We start from the raw sequence: 17917 nt of genomic DNA on the forward strand, positions 1-17917 counted from the left end.
CTTAAACTAGAACAACACTCCTGTCATATAGAGGATCTTTGACTAGCGTTTTTGCGGCTGGTGTCCCATCATATATTGTAGCGGGTGTTTGACTTGAGTTTTTCCAGAAGTTCCTTCAAAATAAGAGGAAAGCAGCCGGAGTGAGAACTCGCTAATCCCTTCATGTCATGTTCAGCCACGTCACCGAGTGTATTTTGGAGAAAAACTTCCTCAAATCTCAATCCTTCCTCCATCTGCGCTCTCTGACGCAGGCTTTATGAGTCACGCTGGTGCATGAGAGTCTTGTTGTCTATCAGACGAGAGACACCAGCTCGTATTTACCGAGGAAACTCAACACGCTCTCGTGTGCCCGAGGTGAACCTTCAGTGCGACGCTGTTTTAAAATGATTGAATTGGATATTGTCACCAAAACGCACCATTACGGTATATCATCCCACACGGTGACGCTTCTAGCAGTGCTTCTCCATCACTTTATAAACGTCTAACGCTAACGGCGGTACCGTGCCTAAAACTTGTCCTAAAACTGGATTGGTTCCTTTTCATGCATTTTGGTCTTTGATCCGTCTTTACAATTTTAGTGACTTTATGCAGGTTTTTTTTGCGTTTTTAGTTTTTTTTTTTTCCCATCTGCCGTTTTTGATTCTTGTAAAATAACAGCTCTCATTTCTGCTCCAAATATTTCAAATTTCTACTTCAATCTTTGAAATTTTTTATTCTTTTTATAATATTTTATATTATTTTTATATATATTTTTTTATAATATTATGACTTAATTCCCATAATTTCCCCCAACCTAATATTCCCAAAATTCCATCTTTATTTTATTTTTTTAAATATATATTTTTTCATTAATTCAATGACTTATTTTTCCTCATAATATTACAAGTTTATTCTCCTAAAATAATGAACTTTTTTATTATTAAAATATGATTTATTTTAATAATTTGGCTTGATTATTTTGTCCCGTGCCTGGTTGCTCCAGGAAGGACATCCGGCATAAAAAATAAGCCACAACAACGGACGCGATCCTTGATAGGGAAAAGGCATAAGAAGGAGGGAAAAATGCAAATGGGGATAAAATATTGTGAGGTTGCTTACAGCCACAGCTGCATTGAAAAGAAAGTCGTAGATTATGCCGTCAAGAACTGGTCGCCGAGTCGCCGCAATTACCGTAATATTTACAGTAAGTCAATGTTTTTTAATTGGAGACCCTGGCAGTTATTTGCCATTGAAGATTGCGAGACTACTTCGGGAAAACTCGTTAATTGGCGCGTTCATGCTCATTTTAATGATGGGGGGGGACGTATAAATACTGTGTGTGAAACTTTATCGTCTCTTTTCCTCTATAACAATACCATCAAACTAAAACATGTTCATACATAATACCCCCCCCCCCCACACACACACACAAACACAAGCCTCATTAAGTTAGCGGTTTTCTTTCCCGGTCCAATCAACATCAGCTACTTCCTGATGGTGTGGCATAGGCGACATAAATTTCCATAAACATATTTAAACGCCACCTCGGCTTCTCTGATTGCGTTCTGTTTACCGTCTCTTCCCCCCCCCCCCCCCACCACCCCTTTCCTCGTGTTTTGGACGCCTTTCCCTTCCAAACATATTTTGAGCGTTGAGTGGAATGTAGCGATGCTGTTTACCCAACGAAAGGTCACACTCTGTCTCCTCTCCCCCCCCTTCCCTCCTCGCCGTGGTGGACATGCCAGTGGTCCAGCATATCAAGCGCAGAGACATCATCCTGAAACGGGAACTCGGAGAAGGAGCCTTTGGGAAAGTCTTCCTGGCCGAGTGTTACAACCTGAGTCCCACCAAGGACAAGATGCTGGTGGCGGTCAAGGTAAGGCTGATGTTTCACAAAAAAACGGCGGGGTACACCCTGGACTGGTGGCCAGCCAATCACAGGGCACATATAGACAAACAACCATTCACACTCACATTCATACCTATGGACAATTTGGAGTCGCTAATTAACCTAGCATGTTTTTGGAATGTGGGAGGAAACCGGAGTACCCGGAGAAAACCCACGCATGCACGGGGAGAACATGCAAACTCCACACAGAGATGGCCGAGGGTGGAATTGAACCCTGGTCTCCTAGCTGTGAGGTCTGCACGCTAACCACTCGACCGCCGTGCCGCCTAAACAATAATCATTATTAATAATAATTATATATATATATAATATATAAAATCAACCCAAAATATTAAAATAAATCATATTCTAATAATAAAAAAGTCATTATTTTAGGAGAATAAACTTGTAATATGAGGAAAAATAAGTCATAAAGTTGAAATATTAATGAAAAAATGAAAAAAATTATTTCACATTGAAAGGGCTTACAGATGATAGAGAAGGCGACACGGCGGCGCAATTATTATTATTAATAATAACAATTATAATAATAATAATTACTATTATTATTATTAATAATAATAATTATAATAATAATAATTACTATTATTAATATTAATATTCTAATAATAATAATATTCAAATATAATAATATATAAAATCAACCCAAAATATTAAAATAATTAATATTCTAATAATAAAAAGTCATTCTTTTTAGGAAAAATAAGTAATAGAGTTGAAATATTAATGAAAAAATATATATTTTAAATAGTGATATGACACGAAACAAAATATGATGGTATTTTGGGAATATTAGGTTGGGGAGGTTATTATTATTAGTCACATTATTATTGTAACTTTTCCCCAACATAATTTTCCAAAAGTAATTTTTTTTTCTCATCTTATTACGTCTTTTTAAAAGTGTTACTGATATATTTCTCCTCCAAATATTAAGAACTTTTTTCTCTTAATATTCTAAAATTATGTCTTTTTTTTCATTATGCTGTTTTTGTTTGTTTTCTTCATTCACTCATTCATTTTCTACCGTTTATCCTCACGAGGGTCGCGGGGGTGCTGGAGCCTATCCCAGCTGTCTTCGGGCGAGAGGCGGGGTACACCCTGGACTGGTGGCCAGCCAATCACAGGGCACATATAGACAAACAACCATTCACACTCACATTCATACCTATGGACAATTTGGAGTCGCTACTTAACCTAGCATGTTTTTGGAATGTGGGAGGAAACCGGAGTACCCGGAGAAAACTCCACACAGAGATGGCTGAGGGTGGAATTGAACCCTGGTCTCCTAGCTGTGAGGTCTGCGCGCTAACCACTCGATCGCCGTGCCGCCTTTTGTTCGTTTTCTTGTGAAATGATATTTTCAGAATGTGTCACAGGCGGAGAAAACAACAGGGCCACATGTTGGACACCCAAGATGTAGTCGTAGTAACCAAGTCTGCTCCCGTCCTCAGCTAAGCAAGTCGTTATCCTTAGTGGCTAATACGAGGAAAAAAACGTAGAGAATGTGACGCCGCCGTGACGCAATCACGGCGAACATCACTGACCAGAAACCCGATTGGTCCTGACCGCCCAAGGACTTTGTAGGAAGGCGTGTGACGGACGAGGGCTTCCACGGAGACGAGGTGTTGCTGCTTTCACCTGCTTAGCCTCATTAACCCGCCCTCGCCGCATCACGCCAGCACTCATTAGCGTCCAAAGCCGAGCAAAGCGCTGAAACGCGAGGCTTTGTCCTATCAAAGCGGGTTCTGGGCCGCACCGCTGGGAAAGGAAAGCACTTTGTGTGCACGACACTTGATGCTTAATCGCTTCACATCAGGAGACACCTGCTGGCTTTGATGCATAAAAGGAAGGCGAGGAGAAAGCTTTGCTGCCGACATGTTTCAATTTCCATTTTTTTTTTTTTTTGTATGCTTGCGTGACGATTTTGCTATTTTTACCGCAAGTCTTCATTTCTACCTGGAAGGGGTTTTTCTACTCTGCCATTTCACACACGCCTTCAAGCTTCTGATTGGATGAAATGATGTCACCGTTGGGGTGTTGTAGCACCACCTGTTGCCCCCCAGGCAGTAAATTCCATCATATTATTTATATTTATATTTATATTTATATTTATATTTATATTTATATTTATATTTATATTTATATTTATATTTATATTTATATTTATATTTATATTTTTTATAACATATATTTTTTCATTAATATTTCAACTCTATGACTTAATTTTCCTCATAATATTACAAGTTTATTCTCCTAAAATAATGACTTTTTATTATTGGAATACGATTTCTTTTAATATTTTGCCTTTTTTTTTTGTAAAATTACAGTGAGTTTTATTTTATTTTCTTCTTAATTAATCTTAATATAATCTAATTAAAATTTTACTTTATTCCCATATTATGTTTTTCCCCACCTATATTTTGTTTCTTATAAACAAAACATTATTGTTATTATAAAAACACATAATTTTTCTTTATTCATTATTATTCATTATTTTTCTTTTTTCCTTTTTTGTCATGAGCATAGAACTTTTTTTCTCTTATTATTTTGAGCAGTCTAAAAAATGGATTTATGTATCCTCGAAATATTACGAACGTCGCTCTCACAATATTACAACTTTTTTTTCTCTTAATATTCTGCCTTCTTGCTATAAATTAAGTTTTTTTAATTATGCTGTTTTTGTTTTCTTGTAAAATTATATTTTTAGAATGTGTCACAGGCTGACACCCAAGATGTAGTCGGAGTAAGTCTGTAACTTGTCTATAACAAGTCTATATTACTATAATATAATAATATATAAAATCAACCCAAAATATTAAAAGAAATCATATTCTAATAATAAAAAAACATTATTTTAGGAGAATAAACTTGTAATCTGAGGAAAAATACGTCATAGAGTTGAAATATTAATGAAAAAATATATATTTTAAATAGTAATATGACACAAAACTAAATATGATTGGGGAGGTTATTATTATTATTATTATTATTATTATTATTCACATATTATTGTAACTTTTCCCCAGCATAATTTTCCAAAAGTAAATTTTTTATCGTCTTATTACGTCTTTTTAAAAGTGTTACTAATATATTTCTCCTCCAAATATTAAGAACTTTTTTCTCTTAATATTCTTAAATTACGTCTTTTTTTAATATGACACAAAACAAAATATGATGGGATTTTGGGAATATTAGGTTGGGGAGGTTATTATTATTATTCACATATTCTTTTTATTATAATTATGATATCTTTTCCCCAGCATAATTTTCCAAAAGTATTTTTTTTCTCATGTTATGACATCTTTTTAAAATTGTTACTAATATATTTCTCCTCCAAATATTAAGAACTTTTTTCTCTTAATATTCTGCCTTTGTACAATAAATTACGTAAATTATTATTTATATTTATTTATATTTATTTATATTTATTTATATTTATTTATATTTATTTATATTTATTTATATTTATTTATATTTATTTATATTTATTTATATTTATTTATATTTATTTATATTTATTTATATTATATTTTTATAATTATATATTTTTTTTCATTATGCTGTTTTTGTTTGTTTTCTTGTGAAATGATATTTTCAGAATGTGTCGCAGGCCCAGAAAACAACAGGGCCACATGTTGGACACCCTAATGTAGTCGTAGTAACCAAGTCTGCTCCCGTCCTCAGCTAGCAAGTCGTTATCCTTAGTAGCTAATACGAGGAAAAAAAACGTAGTGGCCGTTTTTTGAACGACTCCCGCCTTGTCACCGTTTTTTCCCCTCCAGTGTCAATTTTTGTTCCCGTCCCTCGCCAAAGACGACTCGCGGACGCGAGCGATCAGTCATTGGAGAAGCTTTTAGAGCCATTTGTCCAGCACGGCGTCTCTCAATGACTTCACGCTACTCAACGCTAAATCGTCCTTGGCAGCTCCGAGAGCGAGCGAGCAAGCGAGCGCGAATGTGAATCAGGGTGACACGGCATTAAACCACGCCGACTCAGCAAACCCCATTAAGGTTTGCGTTCGAGGGCGGGGAGGAGAAGAAAAAAAAAACTAAAAAAAAAACACCTTGACCTTGAAGAGAAGATGAAGAACATCTGTTGTCTTCAAAACGCATTTTTTTTTTTTGCCATATTTCCGACTCGGATTGGGAAGAAGTAGTCGGAATGTACTTTTATCGTCACCAAAAAAAACCTCTTTGCCGCAATTTATTGTGGTGGCACTTGATGGTATTGTTTTGGAGGCATGCCCAGACACGGACACATTTCCTTAAGAGTGCACTTTGATTTGGTCATAGAATTTTATCGCCATTTTACCGACTCGGCTCCTGCACTCTGCCGCACGACAGCAAATGTATTTTCCATCCCAAGGTCTTCGCCCCCCACCCCCCCCACCCCCCCGTCAACGTCAGCAACAGCAGCAGCTTTTTTTTCATGTTGTTGTTTTTTATCTAGGTGGGCTTTAAAAGGGGCTCAAGGCTCAATCAGGTCTATTATTGCACCTGCAGCGCTGCCTCAAAGCAAAAAGCCGCAGAGATTAAAAAGGAAAAAAAAAGCACAATTATTCCCGGCTCATCCTGTTGCTAAATCACCACAGTCGGAGCGGAGAGGAGCGGAGCGGTGCTTTGGAAAAACAGGATTTTTTTACGTGGAGACGAAGCAACAATCAGGAGGGGGTTTTCACGCTAGCTGATTTATTGATCGGTGTGCTTTTTATGTCCTCGTACTTCCTCTGTCTTTCCGTGCGAGAGAAGAAAGGTGGTGGAAAAATAGCAAGGGGGAGTTCGAACCTGAAAATATTTGGTGGAGAATCACAGCCTTCAGAAGAGCAAATGTGGACTGGATGAGATCTGGTGTCGGGCGTTTTGATGGTTGAGCAAGGCCTTTGGTGCCGCCATTGCTGCCGAGCTTGGACAGCAGTAAGACCGTCACGTCATTCCAAACCGGTGAAGAACATCCTGAGGATCATGGATGGAAAAAATCCAATGAGAAGATCGATCTCATTGGCTACTGCTGCTGAGTAGGGTCTGATAACCTGAGAAGGAACACGTTCTTCTCCCCAAATGTTCCTGGCAGGGGCGTCAAAGGGTGGTCAGCTATGTGGAGATCTTCCAGATGATTCCTTCCAGAGGACTCTTTAGGACCATCCCGCGTCTTCCCCTCGTCTAAAAAAACAAAAACAGACATGAGTTCCAGACAGTGAAGGTATCTTCAGCACCTGGAGGAACATCCCCGCTAGCCTCCTGGAATGTTTGGAGAATGTCGTCTCCGTCCTCGTCCGTCACGTCATTCCAAACCGGTGAAGAACATCCTGAAGCTCATGGATGGAAAAAATCCAATGAGAAGATCGATCTCATTGGCTACTGCTGCTGAGTAGGGTCTGATAACCTGAGAAGGAACATGTTCTTCTCCCCAAATGTTTCTAACAGGGGCGTCAAAGGGCCATCAGCTATGTGGAGATCTTCCAGATGATTCTTCCAGAGGAGTAAGCTGACTCTTGAGGACCATCCCTCGTCTAAAAACAAAAACAGACATGAGTTCCAGACAGTGAAGGCATCTTCAGCACCTGGAGGAACATTCCCACTAGCCTCCTGGAATGTTTGGAGAATGTCGTCTCCTCTCTTCTGTCCTCGTCCGTCACATCATTCCAAACCGGTGAAGAACATCCTGAGGCTCATGGATGGAAAAAAGTCGAATGAGAAGATCGATCTCATTGGCTACCGCTGCAGAGTAGGGTCCAATAACCTGAGAAGGAACATGTTCTTCTCCCCAAATGTTCCTGGCAGGGGCGTCAAAGGGCGGTCAGTTATGTGGAGATCTTCCAGATGATTCCTTCCATCATGTCATCCTTTCACTCCTTTATGAACCTCATCAACTGCCAGGTTGCCCCGCATACCTTGCGGCGGAACGATAGCAACATGAAAGCAAGGTCAACATCCTCTGACTGTGGTCTTTGTGTCCCACGTCTTCTCTCCTCCTCCTCCTCCTCCTCCAGACGCTGAAGGACCCCAACCTGTCGGCGAGAAAGGACTTCCAGAGGGAGGCGGAGCTTCTGACCAACCTGCAGCACGACCACATCGTCAAGTTCTACGGCGTGTGCGTGGACGGCGACCCGCTCATCATGGTCTTTGAGTACATGAAGCACGGAGACCTCAACAAGTTCCTCAGGTCAGTTGGTGGATCTGGATCCTCAAAAAGTGCTTCGTTTAGTGTTTAGTGTGTATGTAGCTTTAATGCGAATGAGCTGTCTTTGGCCACGCCTCTCCAAGACTAACTGCTCACTTATCCATCACATACAGGAAGTGGCTAACAGAATCATCATGCTAGGTTAGCCTGTTTGCTGAATCAAACTTACACCTCCTTTCAAGTGGTGGTGGGCGGAGACTTTGATTTACAGTCGTCCCTCGTTTATCACGATTAATTGGTTCATTAATCACGATTAATTGGTGCATTTCTGTGAAATAGATTAAAAAAGGAAATATTTGCATAGTTTTGACATAGAAAATCTGCTTATTAACATTATGCAAGCTCTCTAGACACAAAATAACACCCCTATAGTCACCCTTATTTTTGTATTAGCATATTTAGTGGATAGAAAAATATGTCGATAATAGATAAAAAGATAAAAATTGATAAAAATGTGTTCCCTGTAGTGCCTGTCTCGCTGAACGCTGACACCTAGTGGCCAATGTAGAGTACGCTACTACATTGTCAATTACAATGCCTCATATCTTTTTGTATTTTAGTTTGATCGTTTTGCTGAATACGTACTTAAATATGCATATTTGTTGCATTAATAATCGACAATATTCAACCACCACTCAGTGATCATTTATTAATTGACTCATTTTTGACAAACGACAGCTTTATTAGCTATTTATGACTAAAGTAATCCCTTCTCAACTTAGCGCTTCAGATTTGGTGGCTTCATTCTATCATAGTTTTTCAAAGACATATGAAATAAATCATCGCTGTTTTGGGGTTAAATATGAGCCATTATTAGTCCAATATATATATATATATGTATATAGCTATACTCATCCATACAAGCCCCATAGACAGCTGCAAAGATGAGTGCTAGCATGATGACTGGTAGCAAGTTAGCATTGTGGCTAAATTATTCATGTCTAAAGGCAAATACACACATGGCATGATGCAGGGAGTTTATAGGACAACTTTGGCAGTTTCTAAACTTCAGGCCCTCTTGTTATGTGCTAGCATGGTAGCCGTTAGCATGTTAGCATTTAAGATAATTTAGTCATGTCTAAAGGCAAATACACACATGGCATGATGCAGAGAGGTTATCCGCCAACCTTGGCAGTTTCTAAACTTGAGGCCCTCTTGTTATGTGCTAGCATGGTAGCCGTTAGCATGTTAGCATTTAAGCTAATTTACTCTTGTGTAAGGGCAAATACACACATGGCATGATGCAGAGAGGTTATCCGTCAACCTTGGCAGTTTCTAAACTTGAGGCCCTCTTGTTATGTGCTAGCATGGTAGCCGTTAGCATGTTAGCATTTAAGATAATTTAGTCATGTCTAAAGGCAAATACACACATGAAAAGATGTTGGGACACTATGGGAATGACTTAACACTTTATGGACTTGGTGCTTTCTTGCTAGATGCTACCATGCTACGTCTTAGCATGTTAGCATTTTAGCTAATTTACTCATTTATGAAGCCAAATACACACATGGCATGATGTCGGGACACTATGGGACCACCTGAACACTTTTGGGACCTGGTACCTACTTGCAAGATGCTACCAAGCTAGCTCTCAGCATGTTAGCATTTTAGCTAATTTGCCACTCTCTAAAGGCAAATACACACACACAAATAAGGCATTCATAAGACTCAGTGATGTGTAGTGTTATACACTGGCCACTAGGGGTCACTAATGTGACATCATTGAGACAATAGCCACCGCAGGAAGTACTGTACCGAACAGGAAGTGGAGAGAAGAAACTCATCGCAAGCGAAACGCGGTCAGAAAAAGTTCACATGGAATGTGAGCAACATGGCGTGGAAAAACAATAACTCTCCGTTAGCGGCCTCATTTCTTGCATTCTAATTGGCCATGGGGATCGAACATGAAGTCGGCCTAACAAGCTTACCCGTTCCGCCATGTTGCTTGTAGTGCTGCGATATGTAAGACGCCGCTGACACCAGTTGCTTTTCACTTTCTGGAGTCGTCTTTGACCTTTTTCGAAATGCTTCCACGCTTTGGAGGATTAATAGTAGCCGTTATGAGTCAGTTTATGTTGACAGGCTTGCTAGCGCCTGAAGCTGCTGGTTCTTATTCATAATAGTCACAATGCTTTCATATTGGTCACATGACATTTTTATATGCTTCCATGGCCAGATTGACCACTTGTTTTTATATCTACTCTATTGGGTAATAGGAGTGTAAAGGTGACTATAGGGGTGTTATGTCAGGTCTAGAGGGCTCTAACACTGTTAAAAAGCAGATAGAGATGTTTGTAAACAGGATGTCTATGTCTCATGTCTTATTTTCTCTTCTCATGTCTACTCTACTGTGTAATAGGACTGTAAATGTGACTATAGGGGTGCTATGTCAGGTATAGAGGGCTCTAACACTGTTAAAAAGCATACTGAGATTGTCGTAAACTAGTCTTATTTTCCTTTTTATATCTACTCTATGAGATGATGGGAGTGTAAATGTGACTATATGGGTGTTATGTCATGTCTAGAGGGCTCTAATAGTGTTAAAGTATATTGAGATGGTCGTAAACAGGTTCTGTAGTCGTATTTACTCTTTTATGCCCACTCTATTAGGTAATGGGAGTGTAATTGTGACTATAGGGGTGTTATGTTATGTCTAGAGGGCTCTAATATTGTTAAAGCATATTGAGATGGTTGGAAACCGGTTTTCTAGCCGTATTTATTCTTTTTATGTCTACTCTAATAGGTAATGGGGTGTAAATGTGACTATAGGGGTGTTACGTTATGTCTAGAGGGCTCCAATAATAATCATCATAAAGGTCACAAACAGATCTAAGTATGAAAATATTCAATTTTTAGACATCTTTGCAGGAATTGACTTATCAGGGTCAGGTCTGGAGGACAGAAGGCCTTAAGTGAATACGTCTGTGTAAACGTAGTTTTTCACGGTCCGGCGGGCATTGCTTTTGTAGAATAATGTCAGACCATCCCGAGGGGCGCGACCGCCGATAAGCATGGACAAAAAGCACCAGGACGTGTTTACACTGGAAGAAACGTTGACTCCGGCACACAAGCTGGCCCCGTCCGTGCCTGCCCGCGTACTCCTTTGTCTTTTCGGGTTCGATCAGTAGTCCAACAGATGACACGCTCCGATCGAGGAAGGTTCTTCTGTGTGTGTGTGGGGGGCAAAAAAATTCCTTCCTGGAATGAAAGGCGAGGCGGCGAATGATGACATGGTTTCACGCCAAGTGTAAGATGTTGGCCTGGTGCTGACGGATGATCATGTAAGGAATCAGAGAAGAAGTCAAAGTCAACTCTGTGATCAGGCAGCAGCTTTACCATTACACTGGGCGAATTCTTCTTTGATAAATCATAATTTAGGCATGGTGGTCGAGTGGTTAGCGCTCAGACGTCACAGCTAGGAGACCAGGGTTCAATTCCCACCCTCGGCTATCTCAGTGTGGAGTTTGCATGTTCTCCCCGTGCATGCGTGGGTTTTCTCCGGGTTCTCCGGGTTTCCTCCCACATTCCAAAAACATGCTAGGTTAATTAGCGACTCCTAATTGTCCATAGGTATGAATGTGAGTGTGAATGGTTGTTTGTCTATATGTGCCCCGTGATTGGCTGGCCACCAGTCCAGGGTGTACCCCACAGCTGGGATAGGCTCCAGCACCCCCGCGACCCTCGTGAGGAAAAGCAGTAGTAAATGAATGAATGAATAAATCATAATTTACTGTATATATATTTTAAAATGACGACCTCACGGTCGTCTCAACGCATAACATTGACTGCCGTCGCCCCCAGTGGACAGTTGACAGTAATGCAGCCGTGCTGCGTTGCCGTGTGTGTACTTTTTGATGGACGTTAAGCGGGATCTGCTTTCTTTTACTGGACTCATTATGTCTGATTGTTCAAAGTGGTTTTCTATAAATGATTATCACGTACAAGTCGCGTGTCGCCTCCTTTTTGAAAAAATAAGTGTTTGACGTTGTATTAAAAATTTTTAATAACACAAAAATCACTTTCCATCCGTGACACCGAGCATGACAGCCGAGCCAAAGTGTGCTGCTCATCTCCTCGCATTAGAGATTCATTATTACACTCGCTCTCACAGCACAAAACATTTAATTGGCCTAAATGTGACAGATGGAAGCACAAAGACAGCCTGTGTGTGTGTGTGTGTGTGTGTGTGTGTGTCGTCTCATACTCGCGGTGACGGGAAGGTGATGAGAACAGCGGGAACTTCATGTAGGGCTGACGGGGGGCGGAGGGGGGGGGGGGCAGCTTGTCACCCAGAAATGTTAAAAAATCAAAAAAAAACAAACAAGCTCTCAGTTTGCAGTCAAGTCGCAGTACCGCCAATCACCACCGGGGGCCTCGTTGAGGTTAAACGGCGTGATTAGAAAGTGATAAGCGCAGTGAATTAATGCTGAGTGCTCGCTGTGTAAATATTTCTCTCGGCAATCAGCCGATCCGGTGTGGCTGCTCTTTCCTCGAGCTTTACGATTTGACTCAAGGAAGTCAAGTCAATAAACGAATGAATGATAAAAGTTAGCTAAAGGTATTGTCCATTCCATAGGTTAGCTTTAGCACTCCTTTAGCTATCACTGTCCATTCCATAGGTTAGCTTTAGCACTCCTTTAGCTATCACTGTCCATTCAATAGGTTAGCTTTAGCACACCTTTAGTTATCACTGTCCATTCCATAGGTTAGCGTTAGCACACCTTTAGTTATCACTGTCCATTCCATTGGTTAGCTTTAGCACTCCTTTAGCTATCACTGTCCATTCCATAGGTTAGCTTTAGCACTCCTTTAGTTATCACTGTCCATTCCACAGGTTAGCTTTAGCACTCCTGTAGTTATAGCTCGTGATAGCTAGCACTCCTTTAGCTATCACTGTCCGTTCCATAGGTTAGCTTTAGCACTCCTTTAGTTATAGCTAGTGATAGCTAAAGGAGTGCTAAAGCTAACCAATGGAATGGACAGTGATAACTAAAGTTGTGCTAAAGCTAACCTATGGAATGGACAGTGATAGCTAAAGGAGTGCTAAAGCTAACCTATGGAATTGACAGTGATTAATCTCTTTCCTCGAGCTTTACGACTTGACTCAAGGAAGTCGAGTCAATAAACAAATGATTGATAAAAGTTAGCTAAAGGTATGCTAGCTTAACGCTGCACACAAAAGGAGGAGGTGGTTCCACAGCAGCGCCCCCATGCGGTGTGTGTACTTGAGACATAACAGGGGGGCAGCGATGGACCAATGTTCACCCAAATGTGCGCTAAGGTGGTCTAACTGTGGATGTTCATCCCGTCCGTCCCGCAGAGCCCACGGCCCGGACGCCATGATCCTGGTGGACGGCCAGCCGCTGCAGTCCAACGGAGAGCTGGGCCTGTCCCAGATGCTGCACATCGCCTCCCAGATAGCCTCGGGCATGGTCTACCTGGCCTCGCAGCATTTTGTCCACAGAGACCTGGCCACCCGCAACTGCCTGGTGGGTAACGGTCTGCTGGTCAAGATCGGAGACTTCGGCATGTCCAGGGACATCTACAGCAGCGACTACTACAGGGTACGTGGGCCGGCACCTCTTCTCCTTTTAGCACCGGGAGCGTACGCACGACAAGACGCTCGCTCCGGCAAACCTGACAAAGCGACTTTAAAGAAATCCTCGGGGCCCGCTAACGAGAAAAGATATTTCTAGGCTGCGCTCTTGTGGTTTTCTTTGTGTGTGTGTGTGCGGTTTCCCTCCTCTGCAGTGTGGCCCTGTGACCCCCCCCCCCCCACCAGGGTAGAAACATTCAATGACCCGTGTTTAACACAATTACCAACCACAAACGTCCCGTGTGAGCTTTAGCACACCTTTAGCTATCACTGTCCATTCCATAGGTTAGCTTTAGCACACCTTTAGCTATCACTGTCCATTCCATAGGTTAGCTTTAGCGCTCCTTTAGCTATCACTGTCCATTTCATAGGTTAGCTTTACTACACCTTTAGTTATCACTGTCCATTCCATAGGTTAGCTTTAGCACACCTTAGTTATCACTGTCCATTCCATAGGTTAGCTTTAGCACACCTTAGTTATCACTGTCCATTCCATAGGTTAGCTTTAGCACTCCTTTAGTTATCACTGTCCATTCCATAGGTTAGCTTTAGCACACCTTTAGTTATCATTGTCCATTCCATAGGTTAGCTTTAGCAATCCTTTAGTTATCACTGTCCATTCCATAGGTTAGCTTTAGCAATCCTTTAGTTATCACTGTCCATTCCATAGGTTAGCTTTAGCATTCCTTTAGTTATCACCAGCATTCCATAGGTTAGCTTTAGCATTCCTTTAGTTATCACTGTCAATTCTATAGGTTAGCTTTACTACTCATTTAGTTATCACTGTCCATTCCATAGGAGCAGGTCCTTCATATGTTAGATAGTAGTAGTAGTACGATTCCACCTATGGTTTCAGCTTTCATAGAAAGCCTTGTTGACGCACACTCACGTAGCACAATCAGAGTTGCGCAACACCTGCGTATGATGGACGGGAATGAGGAATGGAAGTTGTTGTTGATGTGGATTTCCGTGCAATATCGCACAAACACGGAGGCGGGCTACAACAACACTGGAGCCGCCATGTTTGTTTGGAATGCTCATTACCGCACAAACACGCTCGGCCCGGCCGTTCCTTTCCCATCTTCATAGGAGACAATTACTTCCATTCCTCCAGTCCATCCTTCCCGTTGCCACAACTATCTTTGTGTCATTTCAAATTCCACGCGTGTCCGCCAACGCGGTTAGCATTCCTGGCTAGCGTCTGAGTTTTGCTCGCGCTCATTACGGCAGCCCAAGCGCACTTGATTCCTAATTCCGCCTCCTTGAATACTTCATTCATTCCTAATCAACTGATGGAACGTATGGGATCATTTCACCCCCACAAGCCCATGTAAAGCTGCCAGTTAGCAGTATGGCTAATGCTAACAGTTTGTTTGCCACTCGGGGAGTCAATATTTTTGTGTAGATTACACAAAACGCTGGGCAAGGGATGTTAAATCCGGATTAGGAATGATAAACAAATGAATTCCATGTTAAACAGCACATTGTTTCCAGTGTTGATGCTAGCTAGCTAAACACGCATTGAGACATGTTAGCACTATGTTAGCACTATGTTAGCACTCGCACAATATCCGAAAAACATAAGCAATCACTGCTAAGTTTTTCTAAAAGGGGGTAAAAGAATAAATATGATCAATATCTCTTTTAGTGATAAATGGAAAAAAAAACGAAAAAAATATATAATAATGTGATAGGAAAATAAATTAAAATAGAAAAAAATTCCGGAAAAATCACATATAAATAAATACAGGATGTTTTTAAATAATGAATACAAACTCTTTAAAGTGCTTGAAACTATTTTTAAGACCACAAAGAATAATTTATTATTTATTGCACAATTTTTAAAATTTACTAAAAAAAAAATAAAATAAAAGGTAAAACATTAGAGTAGGGGTGTCTAAAGTGTGGCCCGGGGGCCATTTGCAGCACCCAGCTTTTTTTTGTGGGCCCGCCACACATTGGAAAATATGAGGAGAAAAACGGTGTAATCTAACAGGGAAAAAAAAGCATTATTATGTCATAATATTCTAAATAATCACAATGAATGATAAATGATACATAAACAATACCGTTTTAGTACCATAATGCTGAAATATTAAAGAAAAAGTAGTCATATTAAGACAAACAAGGCAATATTTTAAATATGTATATATATATATATATATATATATATATATATATATATATATATATATACACACATAATGAGAAAAATAAATAAGAATTTTGACGTCACAATTTTACAAGAATAAATTCATAATCTTTAAAAGCATAATTGTGTCATAATATTCTAAATAATCACAATGAATAATAAATTATACATAAACAATACTGTTTTAGTACCATAATGCTGAAATATTAAAGAAAAAAGTAGTCATATTAAGACAAACAAGACAATATTTATATATATATATATAAGAAAAATAAATTAAGAATTTTGAGGTCACAATTTTACAAGAATAAATTCATAATCTTTAAAAGAAAATATATTAAATATTCATTTTAAAAAAAATATTTTATATTAAAATTTTATATAATATTTTCTATGCCACTTATCCTCACTCGGGCTGCGGGGATGCTGGAGCCTATCCCAGCTAGAGGCGAGGTACACCCTGAACCGGTGGCCAGCCAATGGCAGGGCACATACAGACAAACAACCATTCACTCCACAAGCATAGAATCGAACGCAGAGGTCTTCCACGTCCTCTAACCACTCATCCACCGTGCGGCTGAGAAACAAAGAAAACCAAATAAAGTAGTAATTTTTGGTGGATCAGGTTGGGGGGAAAGCTGTAATATTTATGGAATAAAGTCATCATGTTAAAAAGGAAATATTGGAGGTTATTTGCCAAGATTTTTGACTGCGTTGGTTGGACTGATTGATCCTGCTATTGATCTTTGCTGGCGGTCAATCAATTGTTCCTGATTGGTAGAAGCAAAACTTCAATTTGGTGTATTCTCACACGGCAACTCATTTTCACCGGTATATACCGTATCCCTCCCAGAAACACTCCTTCATGTCTTTATGTTGACGTTGTCTCCGTTGTGTATTTTTATTTTGGGCTCTTTTCTAAAATAGGACTTGACTGGAGGAAAAAGCGAAAAAAAAAAACGTCAAGCGGTGCCAATGTGTGTTCGTGCAGGTCGTGCCCCCCCCCCGAAACAACACGTTTATTTAATTGCCTCCTAAGAAGGAGTCACAGCTTATTTGGCAATGTTTGAGTGCACGCGGGGTTACATTCAAACGACGCTCGGCTTGTTCTTGCACGGGCACGCCTATAAATAAAAAGTGGGACGCCTTGGATGGGAACAGGTGCAGCCAGGTACATTTGTTCAGGAACGTTCACGTGTCATTCCCACTCAGGAAATAGCAACGCTCTAGATATAGTAAGTCGCTGCTGCCTTTATGTACCCAGACCACAAAAGTGGTAATTACCTTTTTTTTGACCTTCGAAATGCAGTTTTTAACATTATTAGAGATCTCCAGACATGAAATAACAGCCCTATAGTTATTTTTACACTCTAAAAAGGGCAGGATTACTATTGCAACGGCGCATCATGATTAAGCCGAGACTAACCTCTCTAACGGCGGTCTTTTTGGAGGATGCTAATTGTGATTAATTAATTAATTCATTATTTGAATTGAATTCATTATCCGCCCACACAGTATTTTTACATGAAAAAACATATATATATTTTTTTTACAGCCGTCTAAATACAGTTTTTAATATGATTAGAGCCCTCCTATACATGAAATAGCACCCCTATAATCACCATTACGCTCATATGACCCAATATAGTGGACATAAAAAGACACACAACATATAGAAAACCTTTTTGTGGCCTTCTAAGGTCTGCACGCTATCCACTAGACCACCGTGCCGCCCTAATTGTGATTAATGATTAATTTTTTTTTTGTAGCCACGATAAAAAAATCTTATCTCAAACCGAAAATCTTTCACATCGTGTATGAAAGCCGCATCTCAGGTTGCACAAAAAGGAGTCAAAGGTCAAGCCGTTGGAGGTCTGGATCCCGGCATCGACCCAACGAGTAAATGCGGGTATTTGATGTCCTTATAAATGTGGCTCCAGTTAGCGTGGGCGCCGTGAAAGGAGGAACGTGTTTGCACTCACGGCTACCGAGTTGTTGTTTTTTTTTTCTTCCCCCTCCTCTTCTCCTTCTTGTTCCCTTTATCTCACTCAGTGGGGAATTTATTGAGGAAATTTTACCCCACTTGAATAATTTATTGAGT

The 17917-nt window shown here is 40.2% G+C and overlaps 1 protein-coding gene across 3 annotated transcripts in view; it reads left to right on the plus strand.

The window, feature by feature from the left end:
* The window catches only part of ntrk3b (neurotrophic tyrosine kinase, receptor, type 3b), a 244882-nt gene that overhangs the window by 202673 nt on the left and 24292 nt on the right, over positions 1 to 17917 (plus strand). For all 3 annotated transcript variants that reach the window (XM_058078820.1, XM_058078822.1, XM_058078821.1), the window contains 3 exons: positions 1725 to 1855; positions 7878 to 8050; positions 13389 to 13632. In XM_058078820.1, the coding sequence (XP_057934803.1) occupies positions 1725 to 1855; positions 7878 to 8050; positions 13389 to 13632 (548 nt within the window). The remainder of the gene's footprint in view (positions 1 to 1724; positions 1856 to 7877; positions 8051 to 13388; positions 13633 to 17917) is intronic.

Source organism: Doryrhamphus excisus, chromosome 7 (genome assembly GCF_030265055.1).
Source record: "Doryrhamphus excisus isolate RoL2022-K1 chromosome 7, RoL_Dexc_1.0, whole genome shotgun sequence".
Lineage (NCBI taxonomy): Eukaryota > Metazoa > Chordata > Actinopteri > Syngnathiformes > Syngnathidae > Doryrhamphus > Doryrhamphus excisus.